This window comes from Lonchura striata, chromosome 6, assembly GCF_046129695.1.
Source record: "Lonchura striata isolate bLonStr1 chromosome 6, bLonStr1.mat, whole genome shotgun sequence".
In the NCBI taxonomy this organism is placed as follows: Eukaryota; Metazoa; Chordata; class Aves; order Passeriformes; family Estrildidae; genus Lonchura; species Lonchura striata.
The window spans coordinates 9,800,626-9,819,799 of record NC_134608.1 but is presented as its reverse complement, the minus strand read 5'-3'; the positions used below and the strand labels follow the sequence as shown (position 1 = coordinate 9,819,799).

At 37.1% G+C, this 19,174-nt stretch overlaps 1 protein-coding gene across 1 annotated transcript in view; it reads left to right on the top strand.

Moving 5' to 3' along the window:
• Positions 1-19,174, top strand: part of TDRD9 (tudor domain containing 9) — a 67,379-nt gene that overhangs the window by 9,203 nt on the left and 39,002 nt on the right. The window contains exons 2-5 of the mRNA XM_077783763.1: positions 7,748-7,854; positions 14,467-14,564; positions 14,996-15,217; positions 17,192-17,314. Coding sequence (XP_077639889.1) covers positions 7,748-7,854; positions 14,467-14,564; positions 14,996-15,217; positions 17,192-17,314 — 550 coding nt within the window. The remainder of the gene's footprint in view (positions 1-7,747; positions 7,855-14,466; positions 14,565-14,995; positions 15,218-17,191; positions 17,315-19,174) is intronic.

The following is a 19,174-nucleotide window of genomic DNA, read 5'->3' as shown; positions in this document are numbered from 1 at the left end:
TGTACAGTGTAAAACCATTATAGTGTCTTTGCAAATTTAGAGATGCATACTGGAAGGTGTGCAAAGTAATTAAATGAGAAACCTACAACTTCTATTTTTCAACCTAATCTTTGGTTGCATCATTGAAGATTCAAGGCAGGATCCTGAGGATCATGTGTAGGAGAGCATTGAAGCTGAAAATTTTTATTGCTTCTACTTTTGTATGCACTTTGGGTATGTGAAGAGACTACTCATGTGGGGCTAGCACTGGAAAGTGGACCTCAAAAGTAGAGAAGTTAGTTTATGCAGTTTCTAGCCCATGGTTAATTCTGGAAACTTTGTTAAGAGTTAAAATTCTACCCAGCTGTCTCTAAATGTACTCCTGCATCTAAAGTGCTGTGTCGGGGTGGGAATTTTGGCTTGATTTTGGCTGATAGTGGGTCTGTTCCCTGAAGGCACTGTGAAGTTTGTCTTCATTAGTAACTTATGTCTCAGTGGTCAACTCTGCATCCTCAGTCAGAACAAGGAGTGTTGTCTGTTGTGTGTGGCAGAACAACTCCTGTACTAATGTGCTGAGTTTATTCTGTTATTTTCTTTTACCCTGATTATAAATTATACACAGTTCTATTTACTTCTTGATTTTCCAAGGTGTATTTAGGGAGCCTGTTATGTATTCTTCTTTGTCTAAGTTGAAAGGGATATCAGTGTGGGGTTAGTACCTGTCACATTAAAAGAATTCCTTCTAAGGTAACATATGCATGCACGGTGATTGGCATGTTCTGGGTATGGTTTGTACTGAAAAGCTGCAACAAAACCCAGCATTCCTGGAAGAACCCTCATTTTTGGAGTGGTTTTGTTCCACCATGTGGGTGACTCGGCGTGAAGGAGTGGAAATATGGTTCATGGCTCTATTAATCTGAAAATATCTGGTATCCTAAATCTCATCTGTTTGGAGAATTCCTCCTTTGTCGCCTCCTGTTTGACATCACAAATGTGAGGGAGAACTTGAAAATTAAGATGTAACTTAGAAGTATTGCTTTTAAAGGTTTTGGGTTTTTTTTGACAAAGCCAGTTTGAGTAGAAGTTGGTACTGAAGAGCAGTTTGATCAATTTAACTAAATGTTACACTGACACGAACATCCAGGCATGATAAATGGCGAGAATGGCTGGAGAAGAAGCTTCTTATTCTTTTATTTGGAAAATTTTATGGCATCTGTACCATGTGAGATGCTGTTGACTCTGGTGGTTGAAAGGAGCAAGAAGTACAGCTCGTTATGAATGAGACTCCATGTGACATTGAGAAGTTATTACCCTAATTCTTCATTGACCAAGAGTGCTGATAGCAGATCATGAGCATTGCTACCTAGCTAACATTTCAACACATTGGGGTAGTGTTGCATGTTCCATAATTCTTTCCAGTATCTGTTAATAATCATATACTGTGGTTTGCTGCCATAGATTTTGTGTGGAGGGCTGTTGATTGTTGGGGATTTAGCCCAGTAGACACCTAAGCACCACACAGGCCCTTGCTTACCTGCTATTCCCTCTCAGTGGAATAAGAATTGAGGAGTGGAACAGAAAAGAAAACTTGGTTACAAATAAAAGCTGTTTTAAGAAGTGGAACAAGAGAGAAAACAAAAAAGTGATGCAGAGGCAGCCCCACATCACCTCTCATGGGCAGACCAATGCCCAGCCAATTTCTGAACAGCAGCTGGCAAGCTGGACTGAAACCCCACTCTTCTCACTTTTTGTTGCTAAGTATGACACTAAATGGCCTCTCTGATCTGTTTGTGTTGCCTTCCTGGTTATGTCCCCTCACAAACCCTTATGCATCCACCAGCCTATTTATGGGGAGGAGAGGAGAATGTAATGTGAGAAACAGAAAGGTCCTGGATGCTGTACAAATGCTGTTCTGGAGTAACAAAAACATTTATTTTCAGAAGTACTGATTTGGTCACAATTTTAAAACAGCATCGTAGTGCTGCTATGAAAAAAAAATAACCCTATCCCAGCCAGGTCCAGAGAGTCCAGAGCAGTTACAAAGAAAGGTTGCCAATGCTCCCATCATCTGAGCAGAGAGAGAGATTTCATAAAGTAATTTATCCACAGCTAGCAGGTTGGATGGTTTCCTTTCATTTATACGTGTAGTGCTACTCTATGGGTTTAATCAACTTTGTAGTGTATTTTTCTTTTGATTTGACAGAAAAACTCAACTCTGGCTGTTTTGGGCAGCAGACAGATAGTGTGTCTACCTCTTCTGATAATTTCATACATCATTTGACTACTCCTTTTGCTTTTTTAACAATTATGAGCGAAATTTACCATGAGCCTACACAAGAGGCCTCTTGGTAAGACTCCTTGTTTGGTCTTTTACTGTGACAATGAACAACACAATAATTTTCTTTTAGCAGTCTTAACATACAGAAGTTTGTGTAAGCTATCATTTCATCTTGGTGTTGAGATGAATAAAAATCAGGACATGTTTGAAGCTGATTTCTTCCACTTGGAGTGTCTGTAGCATTACTATCTCTGGTGCTGATGACACTTCACTAATAGGCAGGGGAGTTACAGGCATCAATTTGAAATTGAGGCAATCCTGCTTTTAATACTAATCTTCAAAAGCATTCTTCTAAATTCAGAGCAGTCTCTTACTTGCATTTTATTTTTCTCAGAGATTTGTTTAATCTGGATTTTACCAAGTTGGTAGCCAAATGCAAAAAGAGAAGCTCATCAGCAGCTCATCTCCTAGAAGAGTCCAGTTCTTTGAAGTCCAGAATTTCATTCCACTGACATAAAATCCCAGGACAGAAGACAGTAAATTGGAGGATTTGGGCTGTTTTATTCTGGTTTTGTGCTTTTTATGTTTCTTGGATTTTAACTGTGAATAAGGTGCAGAGCTATTGGTTTGACATATGTGAAATATTTCTGAGTTGTTGAGTTTCCATAGTCTGTTCAAAGATTATCATTTGAGTTTGTCAGGATTTTACAAAGTTGATTTAGTTCTCTCCCTCCTTATTTTCCCCCCTCCCCAGCTAGTTAAGGTTTTAAAATGGGCAATCTGAATTGCACCTGTGGAAGAGCAGTGCAAGCCTTTTGAAATGCTTAAATATGAAGACTTTATCACTAAATCTAGCAAATTGCATTTCAGAGCAGCTCTCTTAGTGGAAAAAAAGCATGCCCCTAACTGATTATTAGATTCTTGAAATAATATGTAGTGACTCTGTGAAATCTGTATTTTAGTTTTTAATATGTTCAATTTATTTTGAATTCTATTAATAGTCTCCTTTTGCAGCTGAAACGTGGCTTTTGAATGACAGTACATTATTTCATTGGAGTTAGTGTATTTCTGCAGGTAGAACCAATCTTTTGTATAGAAAACCAGCTTCCAGTTGAAAGGAAAATAATTTTTAGTATGTCCTTCAGTAAACCCAGTGGAAGGTTATTTACTGTCATGGCAAATGTTCAGTTATGTAAAGTGTCACATTACTTTAGTTTCAGAAGAGAAGCTTTGAAACAGTCTACTGTATATATCTTACTAAAATTGTACAGCAAAATATTGCTCTGTGTGTTATAAGGCTGAGGCTAAGTGTTTTTTTTCTAGTGATTTCCTCCCTCCCCGAAGATCTGTAAATAGGTGAATAGTATGTGTGCGTGACAGAAGCCGTGACTTGGGGCTGTCCTTCTCTTGTGATCTGTGAAATGGGTGACACTAGCTTTATGTTCAACTTCTAGTCCCATGTGCACAGGATTTTTTGTGTTAAATGAGGCACAACATAAATAAGCAGAAAATACATCTTACAAGACTTTTAAAAACTCAGTTCAGGAGACTTTGATGTTTCAGTTTTGTTTTTAAGATGTGCATGTTCTAGAAGTTACATGGCCTTGATTAGAGGCTTCTACTCCAAAATTAAGTGATTAATATACTTTTTTTTGAAGTTGGATAAGCAAGCATCTTAATCATTGGAATTTCATTGCATGATTGGATGTTTTCTTTATACAGCCAGGTATGCTACATAAGCAGTTCTGAAAATTTTTTTTCAGGGAGTAAGACTGCATATGTCTGTTTGTTTAATAAAGCTTTTTTTAAAGCATTTCTTCTAGAAGTGTTAAGTGTTCAGTGTAGGCATTGGCATTGCAGCTAATGTATGTCATTGGAAAGGGCCAAACAGATTACCTGTCATAGTTATGGTGAGATTGGGCAACTGATTCTATTTTTGGCACCTAAGTGTATGCAAAAATGCTTTGGTTATTATTTCAAGTTTTACTTAGTATACTCTTTTATGATGCCTTGTTGACTTATTAGAGGTCATTCTAGAGGCATGAAGAAAGACCTTTCTCTAGCTCAATTAGTGTAAAGAAAGGCACCCTTGGTGTATTTTAAAGCATTTACAATTGAATGTGTCAACAATTTTTGGTATTAAACTATGTTTCCCTTCTGTTAATTCCCCTAAGTGTCAGCTGTATTTGATTTTATGTTTAAAAATACCTTGTTTCGATCAATTGCTCAAAATTAGTTTGACTAGGCATATGTACCAAGACCACTCACATTTCAGAAAAATGTTATGGTAGTTAAACCACATAATACAGATTGAAGAAAGAATTCTGTTACCTCATAAGGCAGTGTTTGAGTAGAAGTTGGTCTGCTACTTCTGAGGGTATTTCTGAAAATAGGTAGGTCTTGAGATGTACACACCTACATAGGTAGATCTGAGGATGTAGCAAGAGTTACTTGTTGAGTGAAGTCAGTAATTGATTGTGTCCTCAGTGCTTTATAATTTTGTCTGCCTTTTTCCACTTGGGTGAACAGAATGTCATGTATTTGCAGGCTCTGCCATAGATACCTGGCTGCATTAGGGGGTGAAATAAAATATGCACTTGATATGAATAAGATCAAGTTCACCTACTTTTTAAGATGAAGGGCAAGGAAGAAAACCTAGAATATTTAAAATCTCCTACATTTCCTTCAGTTGGTGACTTCAAATTTGAGTGATTGTGTTAGTCACAGAAATGCTTTTTGTTGCTTCTTAATTTGGTCGAATTTTGACTGGTTTGGATGTGCAGTTGAAAAGGCTGGACTCTGTAAATCCTGAGGAATATATTTTACAGCATGGCAGGTGTACTGAAGGTGGGTTTTGAATGTCAGGAGAGATGGAAATGGGGACAGACAGGTGATTCATAAGTAGAATCCAGAAAAGGCCCTTCATTTGCATTGCTGTGTTACAGCCTGGAATGGATTTGAATTTCTGAATTCTTATTGTTCTGCTGTCAGTAAATTTTGCTGAAAATCATTAGATTGCCACCTAAGGGAAATTTCTTCCTGTTTATCCAGGTATATAGGATGATACCTCCCACTGATGGTGTATTAATGATTACTGGGAAGGATTGTATAATTCTGGTAATTTAGGAGAGCTCCAAAGGGCTTTATAGTAATTTTTTCCCATTTTGCTTAAAACCCCCCACTATTCTGTAAGCTTTAAATATTATTAATGCAGAAAAGTACACCATTAAAACATCAATAAATGATATAGTGAAGCTTATTAGTTCATTTCATATTCCCATATGTAATTTTCTAGTTGCATATGATTTTCCTCAAGACTGGAGCCTGATTTGGTACGTCAAGTGCAAAATGTTTATTCCTAATGACTGACTATTAAATATCTTGTTTATTCATTGTGTAGCCTGAGGTTACTGCATGCTGTTTCCTGAAGACAGAAAACCTAATTCTTGAAATAAAATAATCAGCTGTCCAAACAGAAAAAAAATTAATCTGTTCTCACAAATGACTGAGGTCATGCTGTCCTCATTTTCCTCAAGCTGTACAGGCAAAGGTTGAAAGCTCACACACACGTATATATACATAAAAATTTCTGGGAGCCTGTTTTTTTAATGCTTAAGACTCTTAAAATTCTAAGAGAGATAATTAATAAGTTTATTTGTTTGTTTATGTAGTTATTACTGTTCCTTATCTGTTCCTTAACTGATTTCAGCTACTGCTTAGATACTGATGCATCTGCAAGGTCTTAACTGCAAGTGAGGCACACAATCCTTCCTTTCCCAGCCTTAGCCCTTCAGTGGGAGTTTTCTGTTGGTGATTTTCTTGCTGTTGCTCCAGGCTCTGACAGTCAAGCAATACCTGCTCCTCTGTGACAGCACTGACTGCTTGCCCTGGATGGCTTTTCTCTTCATGGAGAACCTGAGGACAATTGTGTGTACTGCATAACCAGGTTTTGTTTCCAGAATATGTGTGTCCATTGTATTCAGTGAGGCTGCAGGTTTATGGAAGTGAAAAAATAATTGGTTATATCAGTAAAAATCTGTGTAGTATGTGCATACAATGCTGCCTGAGTGAGATTGTGCAGCCAAGCTTCATTATGGTATTTTCAGCTACCAAATGCTTGACTTTGTTACCACCATTGAATTTTTGTGTTTTATTTGTGTTTAGTAGATACTCAGTGGAATAACCTACATTGCAAGCAGTCAAACATCCTGTGTATGAATATTTCTACATATTTTTGCAGATTCAGACCTTTTGAGGAGTGTTTTAGAAGGGTTTGAGTGATGGAAGCTGGCTGTAGGCTGCTGTTGCTCACGTAGCCATTTTGCAGATGGGTGCAGTCCTGCTGAACCTTGCTGTAAGAACTACTTCAGGTCTGGGGGAAATTGCTGTATCTTTATGCTTAAAATATTGTTAAAATTGGGTCAGAAGCTATCTCCTAGTTTGTTGGCAGCAGTAGGTGATAAATACTTGGTGTTCTGTTCTGAACTGTTGCTGAGTGAACGGTCTGTAGCAGAACAAAGCTGACACAGAGTTTGCCTTGGCAGAGAAGGTGGGTGATCAGTGGCATCAAAATTTTGGGAATTTCCCTCTCTTGAGGGCTGTGTGATGTAGTGCCATGTTAACAATGTCATGTTTTCAGTGTCACTGCTTCTGGAGTCAGTGTTGCCTATTTTTTGGGCCAAGAAATAAACAGCCCTATCCTTTCATAAAACTTAGAAGCAGATTTGCTGTGCCTTCATGATCTGTGGCATAAGTAAGGCTTGCACAGGGCCCAGAGTTGAAGTTATTGTGCAAAACTGTAGTGAAAACTTGATGTTTTCACTACTTTTCTGTGTTTAAGTTTAGTAACCATACAATCATTGTTTACATGCTACTTTACTATCTAGTGAATTTCATGTGAATTTCTTCACACTGTTTATGTAGAAGAAACTTCTAAAAATCTCATTACATTTATATAATGATTAACATTTCTTGTGTGTAACAGATTTCCATAAAATTCAATGATTCTTCAATTATTAATTTTTTTTGCTGACCACAGTTATTTCCTGGCTTACATTCAGTTCTTTTCCTTAAAAGCAGTGAGCTGTTTGTGTTTCCTCCTGTCTTACTTCCCCTGTCTCCAGAGAATCATGGGAGAATTACATTTATTTTCCGAATTGTATGTGTCAAATATTGAAGAAAGAGAGCTATTTCATCTTTATCCAGAAGAAATTGTAGTCTTTCATTAGAAGAGAAATTCCTAGGTTATTGAAGCCTTCAAGGATGATGTTTTGGGAGCTCAGTCTTCTTGGGACTAAACAAAAAGATGAAATGTGGCATTTTCCTCAGGCTAGTATTTAAATGCATAGACTAATTTTTTTTCTGAAGTTTATTCATTGAAGTAGTTCCTGCATGACATGGAGAACATCCTATATAATGTTGTTATTTCCAGAGATCCCAAAGACTTGTATTAGGAAGCATTTATTGATTTATCATTTCTTTCCTCTTCAGATTGCCCGTCTCAGAGAACATTGAAACTGAGTATGCTAAAAAATGCAGGCAAGCAGAGGAGCAAGAGCTGAATGTAGCTGGAAATTATCAGCTTGTCTGTAAACCAGGTAAAAAGAGGAAATAAAATTATTTAGTTCCTATTATAAACACAGATACACCTGTCCTTTTTCTCCCTGTTGTCTTATGCTATCTCCCTCTCTAAATTGAATATTCCTTTTTGTTTATTGATGTATGTGCATTAGTTTGCGTATAAAGCATGGTATTAAAAAGTCAACTCCTTTTCTGGAAACCACAGTGTATAATGCTCTTGTTCATACATCTGGCTTGTTGTACTGATAAATGTAGATATATGATTAAAATGAATCTACAAGGGCAAGATACCACTCATTAGATTCATGCCTTTGTTCTGTTTCCCCATTTTCTATTCATATTTCTCTGTGTACTTGATTGTTGCTTTGAGCTGCCTTTAGAGAGAAATTCGATTGCACTTCTTTCCTAGGAGCTCTGGCAAAAGCACTCTGAGGCTGACTCACTTGTCAGGGCAGCTCAGCTTCAAACTCTTTTCTGTGCTTCTTAATTTCCAGATTTGCTAATGTAGCTGATTTTCTGAGAAAAGGGCATTTATCTTTTATCTGTTTTGTGCGTCATTCTCTTAATACTTTCTGTATACCTTTGCTGGCATACCAAAATATGACAAATTGAGAAATTTTCAAGAAATTACTGTCTTTCAGTGCATCTGCAAATTCTCTGGCCTCTGGAGCTCAGGCTGATGAAGTCACTTGTGGGATTTGTCATCAGCTGAAACGCAGTAGGGGCACTTGGCCAGTTCACTATGTGCAATGCGCCTCGTCTTCTGTCCTAACCACAAAATACTGTCTCTTGTTCCCTTGATGTTACATAAAGTTTGTGGGAGAGGAAGTATTAAAAGGTGGAAATGGGGGAATAAAGAGACTGGAAGGAGCTTCCAGTGTTGTTATTCAGGAATGACATTTCCCTAATTCTTCATGTGCTTTACCTAGCAAGGGAGAGACAGCAACAAGTTGAGTAAGATTAAGTTCTGTAGATGTTTCTTTAATAATGCAGTGGTATTGATTAATGCAAAGAAATACTGTAGCTCATTCAGTGTCTTTTACCTACTAAGTCAGAAACTTGTATAAAACAGACTAGCAGCTTTAGCAGCACTAGTGGCCTGCATGACTTCGAATGCGACTGATGCTAGCAGTGTTCTTTCTGTAAAAGAAACAGGATTATAACTTAGGCTTTTTAGGAAATATTTCTGTGTATTCATCCCGGTACTTTGTTTTATAAATACTTATTTTCTCTTGGTCTACCCTAAAATATTTGTCCTTGAAATTTTACCTTCTAATATTTACTCTTGCCTTCCAGTTGTAACTTACTGAAACAATATCTAGTTAGCAAACAACCAAAAAACATTTCTAAAGTATTGACATATTATATAATGTCTTATTATTAATCCATTAGATATTTTCCGCAGTTTCTTGCTTGCCCTTCCTTCCCCCTGCTCTGTTCTTTGTCTGTCTCATTGTCTGGAGTCTCAGTTGCTTCAGGAGCTGTTCTGTGCAGTGTTGATGCCTGCCTGCTCTCATCAGTGCTCTGCTGCCAGCAGTGTGTGATCCCGTGGCAGACTCCAAGCAAACTGGATAGTGACAGGACTGGAACATTCCTACGGCATTCTGAGACTGAGCTGCCAAATCCCACCTAGATGTAGAACAACACAAGAGTTTCAGAAAATCCTGCTTCTTACTGCTCTTAACTTTGACTTAGACAAACTCAGGAACACTGTGTTAGGATAGTAGAATAAAAAAGCTCAGTAAGTGAGCATAAGAATTGTACTGTTAATTGTATAGCTTATAAATGTGTATGTTGTTCTACATTTGAGACTGCTTCAATGTAGTATGCTCATCATTCAGATTTTAAGAGCTTCAAGATGTATTTGTAACCATCAGCTGTATTGATCTGAAAGTGTATGTTTTCCTCAGGAACATGGGAACTGTAATATCTGATCAAGGATTTATCTAGACCAGGGCCTATGGGTTGAGCTGTGTTGAATACAAATGTAGTCAAGAAATAACCATCACAGCATGGAAATGAGAAACTGATTTTTTCTGAAGGTTCTGAATTGGTACCTTTTCTGTAGCTTCTTTCTCTTAGAGCTGCTGTTCTAACTAGGCAACGATTCTGTGCAAATTGGTAGCCTGTTTAAAATCTTGCAGTTACTGAAACTGCTTGTGTTTATACTGCTTGTGTCTTTTTATTTGATGAAGTTCTATTGAGTTTAAATCTTGTGCTTTCCAATTTCTTTGAAAGAACATATGCTTTTATACTGAGGTGACAAACAGAAATGCCTAATCTGCTTCTTTGTTGGAGAAACAGATCATCAGGGAACTGCATTTAGAGTTCTGGCTTCTGCAGAGCATGGTAGAAATGATACTACTGTGCAAAGGAAGTTGAAGTGATTAAATAAAGGCAGAAGAAAATTATTTGTCATAACTGTTACCCAAAACGAGTAGGGCATTAGCAGTTCTTCCCTCTCCCACCAGGCATGTTTCACATTTGGTGCTGCCTCTTCCAGGCTTCACACACGTTTTATTCAGTGAGGTCATGGGGTGTTGTGCAGAGGGAAACCTTCCAGAGCTAGGTGTGTGGGACATTTGCCATTTTGCTCACCTTGTAGAAATTTTTTTTTCCAAATTTGGGAATTCTGAATTGTACAGACTAGAGCTTTACACCTGAGAAATCTTCTGAATTTGCACTTCTGAAATCCTTATTTTCATGGAGTTTTGTGAGTGGCAGCTTTTTGTTTTGTTTTGGTTTTATTTCCGTCTTCATGATTTTCATTCCTGTAAATGGATATCTTCCGGCGGTCTTCCAGGTCCCACCTGAAGTAATTTCTTTCAGAGAAGAAGAAATTTAAACATTGTTTCTGATATATAAGAAACTGAATTTTAGGTACCTTATATATTGTGAATTCAGAACCTATGCATGGCAGGAAAATGAATCATAGCACAGATCCTCACCCCAAAATCTTTTGTATATAAGATACATGCAAGTTGAAGAAGATTGCAGTAAAAAAAGCCTCACCAGACATGTATTTTCTTAGGAATTAAGTTTATCAAGGATCAGTCAGCAGCACCTTTGTGTAACTTGTCTTTGAGTGAGGTAGCACCATGTTTTGGGAAGTCCTTTTGCTTTTTGGCTCAATGTAAGAGCCAGTTGTTACCTGTGGCTTTCCTTTCCTATTGCTTCCTTGCAAACTGTAATCACTGTGTCTATTTGTAGCTTTTTGTAGCTATTTGTAGCTCAGCAGAAGAATGATCAGTGATTTAATAAGCATCTAATTTGATTCCAGTACTTTCAAGTATATTTTGTTTTAAGAGTCCCATTTTAATTGCTTAGTGGCAGATAGGAAGATACAGCTGTACAAACTCTTCTCCCAGAATTGGTGACTATAAAAATATATTCTCCCAGAATTGGTGAATATAAAAATCTAATCTTATGTTAAAGGATCTCTTCAAATTCAATTCAGGAAACAGGTACCAGAGGGAGTACATCTGCTGTATGTGCCGTGATAGCTGTAATAACTGAGATACTGCAAAACTGCTCTTTCCACAGGCACTGGACTGTTCTAGTTACTGTCATCTCTACAGGCCTTTCATAATAATTGAAAGGGAATTAAGCAGGAAATTTCATCTTTCCCATAACAGAATTTTCTGTTTCTTGTTCGCACTGACACTGAATAGAGAAATTAATACTATTTATTCTGAACTGGCATTAGTGCTTCTTATACACTGAAAATGCTTGTCCTAAACCAGCATGGGAGGCAGTTGCCTGTTCCCTCAATTTACTGTTTTCATGTTGGAAGCATCCTGCATTCTGTGACAGAATCCAAGGTGAAGGTTACAGCGCAATGTCTGACACAAGGTGTGCACTAGTTTGATCACTTATCCCAGTCCTAATAATGTTTTCCGTAAAGTATAAGCAATTGAAGGAGCAAAAGTGTGTGCCTCCATTGCTGATAATTCTGTAGACCTGTAGCTGAGTTTTTAGATGAGTCCGCATTGGCAGGAATGACCAGCTTTTCTGAAGACTAGTTATCATGGAGGGATCTATTACATATTAGGTATGAAAAATAAAAAAGAAAAACTCCCCCAAGCAAACTCAAACATTTAGAGGTAATTACACTCTATTGTATAGAGTCCCCAGTTGAATGGTTATTTAAATCAGTAGAATAACCTTTCAGCAGGGTGTACATTGAAATGCTCTTTTTGCAGCAGATCTTAGTGGTTCAGAACAACTCTCATGTTTAAAAAATAAAGATGAAATTGTTAAGGCCTTTTAAGATAGCTGTTCAAGTTCCCCATCTCAATTTAATTTTGTGTTTTATTAAGGATCATAGTAGATTTCAGATTTCAGGAGTTTATCCTTAGTTTGTTAGGGTGGGGCATTTCCATTGCTGCTTGGGTCATGTCAGTGTTCATCTCAAGATGCCAGTTTGCTGAGGCCCAAAATTGTTCTGTCTCTGCAGACAGAAGTCTCACACTGTTGTAGTATTAGTTCCCCAAGCAAATGAATGTTTCTTTCTCTTCAAGGCATATTTGAAGAGAAAAAACCCAAACCATGCAGTGTTCAGTACTTGCAGCACCTGTTAAATGGTTGTATGGCTGTCAGTTATTAAATTCTGTGTGGTGACTGTAGCTAACACTGAATCACCATTTACTTCTGGTATCATTTTTTTCCCAGACAGCTGTGCTTAGGAGAGAGTAAGATGTTGCTGTCCTAGAAATGTTATGTTAAAAGCAGTATTAAAAAAAGTTATATTTTATCAGTGAAAAAAATGATACCTACAAAGTTAATTAGATTGTTTTTCAGCAGGTATGTGAATACTGGTGGCTGTTTCTTTGTTTCTGATTTGTTTCTTTGTGTTTTTGAAATAGAATTATTAATTGAATTTTAGGTTAATGATTTCTTGCTAATACCTAATACTCTGGGGTTTTTACTGCATTGCAGAAGGTTATTATATGAATCCTGCCTTTGGAATTGTTTCCACCTCACTCCTTATTCATAAGCACTGTTAAAAATTGCTTTCTTCTTTTAACATTTTAACTTTTCAAAATGGCAGATGTTTGTTTGAAAACCTGATAGAGGTGGGAAGGTGATGTTGCTTTAGCAGGAATCTGCTGATACTGGGACCTGTTCCCTAGCAGCTTGAGGTTTCTTCCAGCTTTGGTCAAATCACACACAGCTATGGATGTCTCAGTTGTGACATGCTTGTGCCGGAGGGAAGCCAGGCAGCCTTCCTGCAGAGTTGCTGTGGCAGAATGCTATATATATGCATTTTTCTGGGAAATATATTTAGAACCTTGACCAAAACTATTTTAAAAAGGACAGTTGATATTTCAAAGGGGTGCTGCTATCAAGTTCTGGTTTTGTTTGTGTTAAGTGGTGCTTAGGAGATCTTGTGTAGTGATCACCTTTCACTGTTGTGTTTTGGAGTCCAGGTAAAAAGAATTTTTCCTGTTGTATAATTTGGCTTTAGGAGAACTGTGATTTTTAGTGCCTTTTGAAACTGTTGTAGTGAGCTGTCCAGCTTTTGGGGATTTTTTTTTAGTGTTAGAATTACTTAATTTGTATTCCTTGACACTTGGAGGCAATTTGGGAGCACATTGAGGTGTGGCACAGAGCTAAGATGATGTTCTGCCTGCTTCTCCTTCGCTGCTATGTGAGATTGTTACAACCTTTCCAAAGAAGGGGAGCTGTAACTGCAGTCAAGTATTTAGGCTGTAGCCTTTATTTTAATGTAATTATTGCCTTTGTGGAAAGAATAATAGAATTCTGTCTCACTACTCTGTTTCTTAGAGAAAAAAATAACATAAATAGAAATAAAGGGTTTTATTACCTGTAAGTATCCATTTCACTGTAATGCGTTGTGAAACCCATTTGAAATTGAAAGCATTTCCATTTTTGATTTTGTTATGCCGTGGGTATTTTAGCTATTTGTTTAATTGTAACTTGCAGAATTATTGTTAACCACAGTCTTGTCCAGACTTCTGCACCTCCAGACCTGTTCTTTTGTTTTGCATGGTCAAACTGACTGCAGACCTCTGAGCAGAAACTTATACTGGCACTGAAAGATTTTTGTCCCCAGTGCTAATGTGGACTAACTTCTGCCAAGAGACTTCAGAGTGTAGAATCACATTGAAGGTCATCATGGTGCTTAGCAGATTTTAATGGCCAAGTGGTAGAAATATGATGGTATTCATATCAAAATACAGGTCATTTTTTACTGTGATTCCAGTAGACTTCAAGGGAAACAACACGGGTACATGAATAAGGCATATTTTTCTCAGTACTGTAAAAAATTCTTGGGTATACAGGTAGCATTGGCAGCCATAATGCAAACTGCAAAAATCCAGCTTTTTAAATGAAGAGACAAACAGAGAGTTGTATACATCCTTTCCACTGATGGTGGTTTAAACATAGAAGTCATGTTTTTCAGAGTTGCTTCCAGTAAAACAGTTGCATAAATACAGAAAATCTCTTCAGTCTACTCAAACTAAAAAAAAAAAAAATATTCTATTAATACTTAAAGTATGTGGTTCACATTTTAGAGAAGTTAGACTTCCAAATACTGTCATAATCTCCTGCTGGTCTTTTTCTTTCTCTGTTGAAATGTTACTCTTGTTTATTTCTATGCCTAGGTACTTCATTGTCTCAGTGTGAATCAGGTCATTCAATTTCTGTACCAATAAGTAAGTGTAAATATTTGGATATGCCTACAGCCAAACACAGGGAAAAGGTAATGTCAGTTTGCTTTCTCTCATGGAATAAAGCTGAAAATAATGTTTTCTTGTGGCTTTAGGGTGGTATTTTATTAGTTTGTTACTGTTGTTTTTTGAAAGGTAATTTCTGTTCCTGTTTTAAACACTGTCCAAAACTTCCGGGTTTTTTACAAAACCATTCTATAAAATTTCTTAGAGGAAGAAACTTTGCTGTTACACTTTATAGGTAGTCATGTGAAATATGTACATGGGTGTGTGCCCGTATTCTTTTCTGTGATCTTTTAATATGCTTTAGGATTCCAGTTAACCCCCAGGTGATAGGAAAGATGGCAGAGTGTTTTAAAGAAATTTGCTTTGTGACTTGGAAGCTGTTGCTATTTCAAATCTGTTTGAAACCTGTTCTAAGCTCTTTTGTGTACTTACGAGTTTTCTTGAAAAATTGTTTCAGATAGTGTCTCTCATACAAAACAATTCAGTTGTGGTTGTAGAAGGAGCGACTGGCAGTGGAAAGAGCACACAAATTCCACAATATATTTTGGATTATTGCATGAACCAGTCTATACCCTGCAACATTGCTGTTACCCAGCCTCGGAAAATCAGTGCCAGCAGCCTTGCCAGGTGGATTAGCAAGGAAAGATCATGGACACTTGGTGGATTTGTAGGATACCAGGTATGAGGAAATCCAAACTTTTCTTAAAAATGCATTAAAAAGTACTGTATATTCGTTCTTGGTTACTTTTAAGCATATCCAGCATACTGAAGAAGGGTTAGAGAATCTGATTTTAAAGTAGAATTGCTATTTTTTATGTCTTCTGCTAAATGTTTGTAATTAAATCAAGTTGTAAATTTGAACAGCTGTAAATCCTGGTAGGACTCCAATAGAAAATATTTGCATCAAGACATGTCTACATTATTAATCATTGAAATTGTTGCAGGAGAACTATGTTCTGTGGTTTTTCCTTTCAGTTCCTTAAGTAATATATTATCTGAGTTTACTGTATTTACTTGTCATCTCTGTCAGAACTTTAATGCATTTAAAACCAGGTTCTTTTGTGAACAGTCTGTTTTTCTTTTTCATCATGTGCTAAGCTCAAACTAGATTTTCCTCTAAAATCTGTCTCCTCCTTTTGCTTTGTTCTACTCGGCTTCAAGCTCAGTTCTGTCCCTCTGTTTAAACTTGATGTCGCATTTCTCTTTTGACACAGATCCTGGTGCTCTGATCAGCTCCTTGTCAGTACCCACCCTAAGCTGCTGTGATGGTGGCTTGGTTGTTGGTTATGCCACAGCTATCTCTGGATGAGCTGCTCTGGTTCCTCTGGCCAGTGGGTTCACACTGGTGTTGACACTGGGAGGGATATTCATGCAGAATTGCCTGCTTCTGGAGTCCTTTGCTCAGAGCAGTATTTGCTGGACTCTTCTTGCCCACTGCTTCATTCTATTTCTTATTGTTTATTCCTTTCTTTCTTCCACTTAGGGTAATATGTTTGCTAGCATGCATTTAGAGGTTTCTGTTTCTTCATAGGTCTGCAGCTTTAGGTTACTTCCTAAAATGCTACATGTGGTGCCTTTTATGTGTGTTAGGTGTTCTTTGTTACCCTTAAATTTAATTTTGTACAGTTTTCAGGTCTGGAGGGATTTGTTTTTTAACTGAGAGTTACAGAGCTGTTCATAGCATGGACTTTTACATGTCAGGCTTCTGCTTCATCCATTATCCCATATCTGTTTTCTTCTGTGCCACATCATAAACATGACAGCAATAACCAAAGCCAACATTATTCTCATACTAAATCCTGAGAACACAGCACTGTACCAGCTACTAAGAAGAAATAAACTCTAGCCCATCCAAAATCAAGACAATTATGTATATTGTTTGTTTCAAAATAGTTTATATGTAAAGCCGTTGTTGTGATTTTTCATACCTTGAATTAATGAGTCATAAATTGCTAAATTGATTCGTTAGGCTAGTGAGTCTCAAAGACTTAAAATGATACTGTGCTTCCAGACTGTCCTCAGGACAGTGTATGTGGATGGGCTGTGCTTGTCTCACCAGCACTTGTGTGAGCTGAGCAAAACAGAGGGAAATGGTGGAGTGCACATGTCTGCTCTGGGCTGATGTAAAGCTGCACATGAAAAAGATGGTCACAGCTCTGCCTGCCTGTGTAGGTTACAACTGAGATAGCTAAAGGTACACAAGTATGTTAGAAATCAAGAATCTGTTTCATGTTGGGTTTGTAGAACCTTTCTCTCAGGAGTAAGTTGCCTGGTCTTGGTGATAACTTTAAACCTCTTCCATTTTTATGTCTGTAAGAAAACTACATTTTGGCAAAATCTTTTTCTTGCTCTCTTTATCAGTGGAAAGGATGGTGTATGTATATACCTTTAGAAGTCTTTGAAGAATTCTCAGTCTAAAGTCCCCAGCAAGGAATTTTGTTACTTCAGTTTTAATTTTTTTTTTAATTTCTCCTAGAGAAAAACTAGTTAATTGTTTCTGGTAAGACCACTTGTGTATGGAGGCTTATGCAAGTTGAAGTAAATTATTTTGATGGCTTTACACTGTGTTTGATTTTGGAGTTCTTTCATGTGCATGCTTCTGTAACTACAGTAAATATGATTCCAGCTACTGTATTTTTCTTACTGTTGTTAGTTAAGTTTAGAGAATGTTTCTACAAAGGAGACGAGGTTGCTGTATATGACAACTGGAGTTCTTCTTCAGAAAATAGTTTCTGCCAAGAGCCTAACTGAGTTCACTCATATTTTCATTGATGAAGTAAGTAGCTGGAAGTAAGTTTAATGTTCATATTAATAAAACAGCTTCTCTTTTGTCTCTTACCACGCAAGAAAAGAGAAATGCAGACATCTGCTTTTAAAGGTATTTTATATAAGTTGTACAAGGTAACACTTGCTGAAATAGGCTTGTCAGTGTTCCTTTGAGCAGCAAGTTTAGAATTGAGGATGTGTGGAGGGTTTTGGGGAGTCCTTAATTTTTAATATAGGTGCCTTGCAATGTTTTTTGATATCTGTCTTGTGGAATTCAAGAACCTATCCAGCTAGGCCTGTCAGGAGGAGGCAGCTAGTTTTCACTCACTTGGATATTAAAAAGTCTTTATTTTTCAGGGCTGTCCTGAAAAATATCTCTGTGAATGTTCTGTGGGTGCAGTTCACTCCATTCATTATTGTTGCTGTCACTTCACTAAGGAGCTAAAGAAAATACACTTGTAATTTGTATATTCTTACATATGTATATGCTTCTTTTATGTGAAAAGCAATATTTGATTGTTAATCATAGATATGAAATGGTACTGTCACAAATCATGAATGTAAATCTCATGTAGGATGTATGACATCTTGGGATGTAGCGATACAGGAGAGGACTTAAGGGTTTGGGGGTTTTTGGGGTTTTTTTTTTTTTTTGGAGGGTGTTTGGTTGGTTGGTTCTGGGTTGGTTTTCTTTTGTATTTTGTTTTAGCTAGAATTTTTTAAAAGTGCTGTTACTGCCATTCTAGCTGAGAGCTACTTTAATTCTTGGATATTTGAGGATCACAGAGACAGTATTTAGACTAGTACAGTAACAAGGCTGTCATGACTGCACTTGAGATGGCATGCTGGAAACCTGGAAAAGTTACAATTTTGTATAAGGAAAATTTAATACTTCATTCCAACAGAAAAAGAACAAAAAATCTGCAAAGCCTAAGTAATTGTATCAGTGGCCTTCATGGAAAAGATTTGAGCACTCCAGTGTATCAGCTGAGTGTTGGAAACCATAGTATTTCCTTTAGTAAGGAAATTCAGGTTAAATGTAGATTCAAAAGCTGAACTATAGAAGGTGTGAACATAGGAAGTGTTATTATTCCTTTAGTTTTAAGATGTATTCATTGCCTATAAAAATGAATGAGTAAAGTTTTCTGATCCCTTACACAGGAGAATGGGTTTACGCAGAGGTTTTTCAAACTTTGCTTTCTTGGGTGCTGTAATTGGAACTGATGTTACTGGCTTGTACCACTTCTGTCCGCAGCATCCCTCTGTCAAGACTGTGTGTTTTTTGCTTCTCCAGCCAACTGGACCCTCCTGTTGCCCAGATCTCACATTTTCCCCCATATTTACTGCATAGATTGTTATCAAGAGTCCGCAGTCACTGTTTTTAACAACTGAATGTTCTCCACAATATTTTTAATTGCAGGTCTCATCCCTCTCAGTCTACTGCAGACATTTAGGACCACACTTAAACAAACTAGAACCAAAAATCTTGACTTCGCACAGCAAGACCTTACTGTCAGCCTGAAAACTACCTTAGCTCAATTTGTTTTTGTAATGGGATAGCATTGAATATAAGTATTATGTAAACATTATATTAGAATATACTAATTAGCTTCCAAGACATGAATGTTGACTTGTGAAGGCTGAAGTATACAAAAGCTGCTGCATTTAAAATATTTAAACTGTAATTCAAGAAAGGGATATGGTTATCATGGATAATGTTGGGATAAAGTATTCACTAAACTTTAAGGAGCTGGCAGAAGGCTCAGGTGCTAGGATATGTAAAGAATTGGGTGTAAATCAATGTTTTAGAAAATAGGTGTGTATTTGTATCATAGCTGGAAGCCATTGGGAATGAGGCACATCTATTCAA